This window comes from Oncorhynchus keta, chromosome 13 (genome assembly GCF_023373465.1).
Source record: "Oncorhynchus keta strain PuntledgeMale-10-30-2019 chromosome 13, Oket_V2, whole genome shotgun sequence".
NCBI classification, from domain to species: Eukaryota; Metazoa; Chordata; class Actinopteri; order Salmoniformes; family Salmonidae; genus Oncorhynchus; species Oncorhynchus keta.
The window spans coordinates 1,003,179-1,010,678 of record NC_068433.1 but is presented as its reverse complement, the minus strand read 5'-3'; the positions used below and the strand labels follow the sequence as shown (position 1 = coordinate 1,010,678).

At 43.9% G+C, this 7,500-nt stretch overlaps 1 protein-coding gene across 1 annotated transcript in view; it reads right to left on the bottom strand.

Annotated features, from left to right (window-relative positions):
- Positions 1 to 7,500, bottom strand: part of LOC118380802 (sodium/hydrogen exchanger 9B2-like) — a 52,428-nt gene that overhangs the window by 34,373 nt on the left and 10,555 nt on the right. Inside the window, exons 4-5 of the mRNA XM_052458834.1 lie at positions 4,996 to 5,138; positions 4,065 to 4,192 (exon numbers count right to left, since the gene is read on the bottom strand). Of these exons, the coding sequence (XP_052314794.1) occupies positions 4,065 to 4,192; positions 4,996 to 5,138 (271 nt within the window). The remainder of the gene's footprint in view (positions 1 to 4,064; positions 4,193 to 4,995; positions 5,139 to 7,500) is intronic.

The following is a 7,500-nucleotide window of genomic DNA, read 5'->3' as shown; positions in this document are numbered from 1 at the left end:
GGTGTGATGGTACTTAGCTGGTGACTGTCAGTGATTTATTTATAATTCAAGGCACACTTAACTAGCATGGCTACCACAGCATTCTGCAGCGATACACCATCCCATTTGGTTTGCGCTTAGTGGGACTATCATTTGTTTTTCAACAGGACAATGACCCAACACACCTCCAGGCTGTGTAAAGGCTATTTGACCAAGAAGGAGAGTGATGGAGTGCTGCATCAGATGACCTGGTCTCCACAATCACCTGACCTCAACCCAATTGAGATGGTCTGGGATGAGTTGGACTGCAGAGTGAAGGAAAAGCAGCCAACAAGTGCTCAGCATATGTGGGAATTCCTTCAAGACTATTGAAAAAGCATTCCAGGTGAAGCTGGTTGAGAGAATGCTAGGAGTGTGCAAAGCTTTCATCAAGGAAAAGGGTGGCTACTTTTTAGAATCTCACATATAAATAAAATATATTTAGATTTGTTTAACACTTTTTTTCTTAAAATATATAAAATATATTTGGATTTGTTTACTACATGATTATTTATGTGTTATTTCATAGTTGTGATGTCACAATGTATAAAATAGAAAAACCCTGGAACGAGTAAGTGTGTCCGAACGTTTGATTTGTACTGTATATACAGTCACGTTATCCACAAAGCTATTCCCTTTCCACTGTAAGTCACATGAATCACCCTTTAGCCCTTTAGCCCTTTAGCCCTTTAGCCCTTTAGCCTTATCAACTCACCTGCACACGATGTTCACCTTAACACAAATCATTATTCATCGACACAGACACAGTCTACTCTAAACCAACTCAATATACAGATGTAGGATCATAATTTCATCCAGTTTGCTACGGCAGGAAAATCCTCATTCAACAACAGGAAATGTGAATTATTATGTGGATGATCATTTCTGTAGGGGTTGATACATTTTTTGTTAATCAGGTCTGATATTTCAAAGTGGAACGTACCAAGTTTTTTTAAAAAGCTCAAATACACGTTTGCATTTCCTGCTGTGTGGGAAAATTCTCCGCAACAAGAGTGATCAAATTAAGGTGCTACATCTGTTTTTGGCCTCTTTGTAAATAAGTTAAACATAGCGGGTTTCTGTACTGTACTGTGCTGTGTGTCAGTCTGGATATTCAAGTCTCTGAAATTAGGTTGGAGTCATTAAAACTCATTTTTCAACCACTCCACAAATGTCTTGTTACTAAACTATAGTAATGACAAGTCGGTTATGATATCTACTTTGTACATGACACAAGTAATTTTTCCAACAATTGTTTACAGACAGATTATTTCACTTATAATTCACTGTATCACAATTCCAGTGGGTCAGAAGTTTACATACACTAAGTTGACTGTGCCTTTAAACAGCTTGGAAAATTCCTGAAAATGATGTCATGGCTTTAGAAGCTTCTTGACATGATTTGAGCCAATTGGAGGTGTACCTGTGGATGTATTTCAAGGCCTACCTTCAAACTCAGTGCCTCTTTGCTTGACATCATGGGAAAATCAAAAGAAATCAGCCAAGACCTCAGATAAAATAATTGTAAACCTCCACAAGTCTGGTTCATCCTTGGGAGCAATTTCCAAACGCCTGAAGGAACCACGTTCATCTGTACAAACAATACTATGCAAGTATAAACACCATGAGACCACGCAGCCATCATACCGCTCAGGAAGGAGACGCGTTCTGTCTCCTAGAGATGAACGTACTTTGGTGCAAAAAGTGCAAATCAATCCCAGAACAACAGCAAAGGACCTTGTGAAGATGCTGGAGGAAACAGGTACCAAAGTATCTATATCCACAGTAAAACGAGTCCTATATCGACATAACCTGAAAGGCCGCTCAGCAAGGAAGAAGAAACTGCTCCAACACTGCCATTAAAAAGACAGACTACGGTTTGACTGCACATGTGGACAAAGATTGTACTTTTTGGAGAAATGTCCTCTGGTCTGATGAAACAAAAATAGAACTGTTTGGCCATAATGACCATCGTTATGTTTGGAGGAAAAAGGGGGAGGCTTGCAAGCCGAAGAACACCATCCCAACCGTGAAGCACGGGGTGGCAGCATCATGTTGTGGGGGTGCTTTGCTGCAGGAGGGACTGGTGCACTTCACAAAATAGATGGCATCATGAGGTAGGAACATTATGTGGATATATTGAAGCAACATCTCAAGACATCAGTCAGGAAGTTAAAGCTTGGTAGCAAATGTGTCTTCCAAATGGACAATGACCCCAAGCATACTTCCAAAGTTGTGGTAAAATGGCTTAAGGACAACAAAGTCAAGGTATTGGAGTGGCCATCACAAAGCCCTTACCTCAATCATATTGCAGAACTGAAAAAGTGTGTGTGAGCAAGGAGGCCTACAAACCTGACTCAGTTAGACCAGCTCTGTCAGGAGGAATGGGCCAAAATTCACCCAACTTATTGTGGGAAGCTTGTGGAAGGCTACCTGAAACGTTTGACCCAAGTTAAACAATTAAAAGGCAATGCAATATTTGACCTCTCATCTTCCAAACCTAAAAATGTCAAGAAAATGAACAACAATGACAAATGGTTTGATGAAGAATGTAAAAATCTAAGAAACAAATTGAGAAACCTGTCCAACCAAAAACATAGAGACCCAGAAAACCTGAGTCTACGCCTTCACTATGGTGAATCACTAAAACAATACAGAAATACACTACGGAAAAAGAAGGAACAGCACGTCAGAAATCAGATCAATATAATTGAAGAATCCATATAATCAGCTCCCCGCACAGATTAACCACTTTACATTTACATTTACATTTAAGTCATTTAGCAGACGCTCTTATCCAGAGCGACTTACAAATTGGTAGACTTCTGGGAAAATTGGAAAACACAAAAACATGAAGAATTATCTATCCAAAATGGAGATGTCTGGGTAAACCACTTCTCCAATCTTGTTGGCTCTATAACAAAGAACAAATAGCAAAAACATATACAGGATCAAATACTAATCTTCGACTCAAATATTAAAGACTACCAGAACTTTTTGCACATCGTTACAACAATGTATGTCGACATAATATAAGATTTGAAATGTCTCTATTCTTTTTTACATTTTGTGAGTATAATGTTTACTGTTTATTTATTTACTGTTTATTTATTTATTGTTCATTTCCTTTTTGTTTATAATTATCTATTTCACTTTGGCAACGTAAACATTTCCCAATACAGCCCTGAAATGAATTGAATTGAGAGAGCGACAGATAGAGTGTAAGAGATAAAGAGAGAGATAACATTGTCTAGAGATAACACAGTATGAATCCCCAGACCCAGCCCATCAGGAAGTGACACATCACAGCTACTGTTGTCTAGAGGTAACACTGTGTTGAGGTGTGAGTTTACCCCAGTATGAATCCCCAGACCCAGGGCAAGCCCACCAGGAAGTGAGACATCACAGCTACTGTTGTCTAGAGGTAACACTGTGTTGAGGTGTGTGTTTACCCCAGTATGAATCCCCAGACCCAGGGCAAGCCCACCAGGAAGTGAGACATCACAGCTACTGTTGTCTAGAGGTAACACTGTGTTGAGGTGTGAGTTTACCCCAGTATGAATCCCCAGACCCAGGGCAAGCCCACCAGGAAGTGAGACATCACAGCTACTGTTGTCTAGAGGTAACACTGTGTTGAGGTGTGAGTTTACCCCAGTATGAATCCCCAGACCCAGGGCAAGCCCATCAGGAAGTGAGACATCACAGCTACTGTTGTCTAGAGGTAACACTGTGTTGAGGTGTGAGTTTACCCCAGTATGAATCCCCAGACCCAGGGCAAGCCCACCAGGAAGTGAGACATCACAGCTACTGTTGTCTAGAGGTAACACTGTGTTGAGGTGTGTGTTTACCCCAGTATGAATCCCCAGACCCAGGGCAAGCCCACCAGGAAGTGAGACATCACAGCTACTGTTGTCTAGAGGTAACACTGTGTTGAGGTGTGTGTTTACCCCAGTATGAATCCCCAGACCCAGGGCAAGCCCACCAGGAAGTGAGACATCACAGCTACTGTTGTCTAGAGGTAACACTGTGTTGAGGTGTGTGTTTACCCCAGTATGAATCCCCAGACCCAGGGCAAGCCCATCAGGAAGTGAGACATCACAGCTACTGTTGATGCCTCCACTGTACACGGTCCTACTGCCAGTCGCACACACACCGCCTTGAGTCTGCGGAGAGCCTGTTGAACACACACCTTCAGCTGTAAAAACCCATAGAGAAAACTGTCTGTCTGTCTATCTGTCTGTCTGTCTGTCTGTCTGTCTGTCTGTCTGTCTGTCTGTCTGTCTGTCTGTCTGTCTGTCTGTCTGTCTATCTATCTATACTGTCTGTCTGTCCCTCTCTCTCTCTATACTGTCTGTCTATCTGTCTATCTGTCTATCTGTCTGTCTATCTGTCTGTCTATCTGTCTATCTGTCTGTCTATCTGTCTGTCTGTCTGTCTGTCTGTCTGTCTGTCTGTCTGTCTGTCTGTCTGTCTGTCTGTCTATACTGTCTGTCTATCTATCTATACTGTCTGTCTATCTATACTGTCTGTCTGTCTGTCTGTCTGTCTGTCTGTCTGTCTGTCTGTCTGTCTGTCTGTCTGTCTGTCTGTCTGTCTATCTATCTATCCATCTATCTATCTATCTATACTGTCTGTCTATCTATACTGTCTGTCTGTCTGTCTGTCTGTCTGTCTGTCTGTCTGTCTGTCTGTCTGTCTGTCTGTCTGTCTGTCTGTCTATACTGTCTGTCTGTCTGTCTGTCTGTCTGTCTGTCTGTCTGTCTGTCTGTCTGTCTGTCTGTCTATACTGTCTGTCTGTCTGTCTGTCTGTCTGTCTGTCTGTCTGTCTGTCTGTCTGTCTGTCTGTCTGTCTGTCTGTCTGTCTGTCTGTCTGTCTGTCTGTCTGTCTGTCTGTCTGTCTGTCTGTCTATACTGTCTGTCTGTCTGTCTGTCTGTCTGTCTGTCTGTCTGTCTGTCTGTCTGTCTGTCTGTCTGTACCGAAGGGTTGAGGCCCAGTCCAGCACGGGTCAGTATGATGGCCAGAGCGATGTTCCTCAGAGCTGCTGACCAGGTCTGCTCAATGTAGACCGCCTCAGTTACGTACGGTACGTTACGCAGCACCAGACCTGCCAGCAACATACCTGTACACACACACACACGCGCACACGCGCACACACACACACACACACACACACACACACACACACACACACACACACACACACACACACACACACACACACACACACACACACACACACACACACACACACACACACACACACACACACACACACACACACACACAGCATCAGTTACAAACGGGACGTTTATCAGGATGAAACCTGCAGGTAACATGCCTGAGAGACACACAAGTTTAGTACATCAGTTTAGTCGACCTGTGTGGCTGAGTTGGCAAGAGCGTCGATCTGCAAACACCAGTGTCTGCTGGGGCAATGATCATATTGTCCTCACCCATCTACACACAATACCTCATAATGACAAAACTGAGCTCCGCCTGAGGTAAACATGATTTGGAAAGGCACACCTGTCTACACACCTGTCTACACGAGGTCCCATAGTTGACAGCGCATGTCAGAGAAAAAAACAAGCCATGAGGTTGTAGGAATTGTCTGTAGATGTTGTCACGCCTTGGTCTTAGTATTTTGTGTTTTCTTTAATTATTTGGTCAGGCCAGGGTGTGACATGGGTTTATGTTGTTGTATTTCGTATTGGGGTTTTTGTATTATTGGGATTGCGGCTGATTAGGGGTGTGTCTAGTTTAGGCTTGGCTGCCTGAGGCGGTTCTCAATCAGAGTCAGGTGATTCTTGTTGTCTCTGATTGGGAACCGTATTTAGGTAGCCGGGGTTTCACTGTGTATTTCGTGGGTGATTGGTCCTGTCTCTGTGTAGTTTCACCAGACAGGCTGTAATTAGGTTCACGTTCCGTTTTGTTGTTTTGCATTTGTATCAGTTATTTCATGTATCGCGATCTCTTCATTAAAGACATGAGTAACCACCACGCTGCATTTCGGTCCGACTCTCTTTCGACAAACGAAGAACGACGTTACAGTAGAGCTCTGAGACAGGATTGTGTCAAGGCACAGATCTGGGGAAGGTCCCCAAGAACACAGTGGCCTCCAACATTCTTAAATTGAAGATGTTTGGAACCACCTAGGGCTGGCCGCCCAGCCAAACTGAGCAATCGGAGGAGAAGGGCCTTTGTCAGGGATGTGACCAATAACCCGATGGTCACTCTGACAGAGCTCCAGAGTTCCTCTGTTTAGATGGGAGAACCTTCCAGAAGGACAACCATCTCTGCAGCACTCTACCAATCAGGCCTTTATGGTAGAGAGGCCAGACGGAAGCCACTCCTCAGTAAAAGGCACATGACAGCCTGCTTGGAGTTTGCCAAAAGGCACCTAAAGGACTCTCAGACCATGAGAAACAAGATTCTCTGGTCTGATGAAACCAAGATGAATCCTTTTGGCCTGAATGCCAAGCGTCAAGTCTACAGGAAACCTGGTTCCATCCCTACGGTGAAGCATGGTGGTGGCAGCATCACGCTGTGGGGATGTATTTCAGCGACAGGGACTGGGAGACTAGTCAGGATCGAGGGAAAGATGAATGGAGCAAAGTACAGAGAGATCCTTGATGAAAACCTGCTTGTGAGCGCTCAGGACCTCAGACTGGGGCGAAGGTTCACCTTCAAACAGGACAACGACCCCAAGCACACAGCCAAGACAACGCAGGACCTCAGACTGGGGCGAAGGTTCACCTTCAAACAGGACAATGACCATAAGCACACAACCAAGACAACGCAGGAGTAGCTTTGGGACAAGTCTCTGAATGTCAGAGTGGCCCAGTCAGAGCCCGGACTTGAAGCCCATTGAACATCTCTGGAGAGACCTGAAAACAGCTGTGCAGCGAGGCTCCCCATCCAACCTGACAGAGCTGGAGAGGATCTGCAGAGAAGAATGGGAGAAACTCCCCAAATACAGGTGTCCCAAGCTTGTAGAATCATACCCAACAAGACTCAAGGCTGTAATCGCGGCCAAAGTTGCTTCAACAAAGCACTGGGTAAAGGGTCTGAATACTTACGTAAATGTGATATTTTTAAACATTCCCATTCTTCATGTAAGTCAAAACATTCCCATTCTTCATGTAAGTCAAAACGGTCCCATTCTTCAAGTCAAAACAGTCCCATTCTTCAAGTCAAAACAGTCCCATTCTTGAAGTCAAAACAGTCCCATTCTTCAAGTCAAAACAGTCCCATTCTTCAAGTCAGAACAGTCCCATTCTTCAAGTCAAAACAGTCCCATTCTTCAAGTCAGAACAGTCCCATTCTTCAAGTCAAAACAGTCCCATTCTTCAGGTCAAAACAGTCCCATTCTTCAGGTAAGTCAAAACAGTCCCATTCTTCAGGTAAGTCAAAACAGTCCCATTCTTCAAGTCAGAACAGTCCCATTCTTCAAGTCAGAACAGTCCCATTCTTCATGTAAG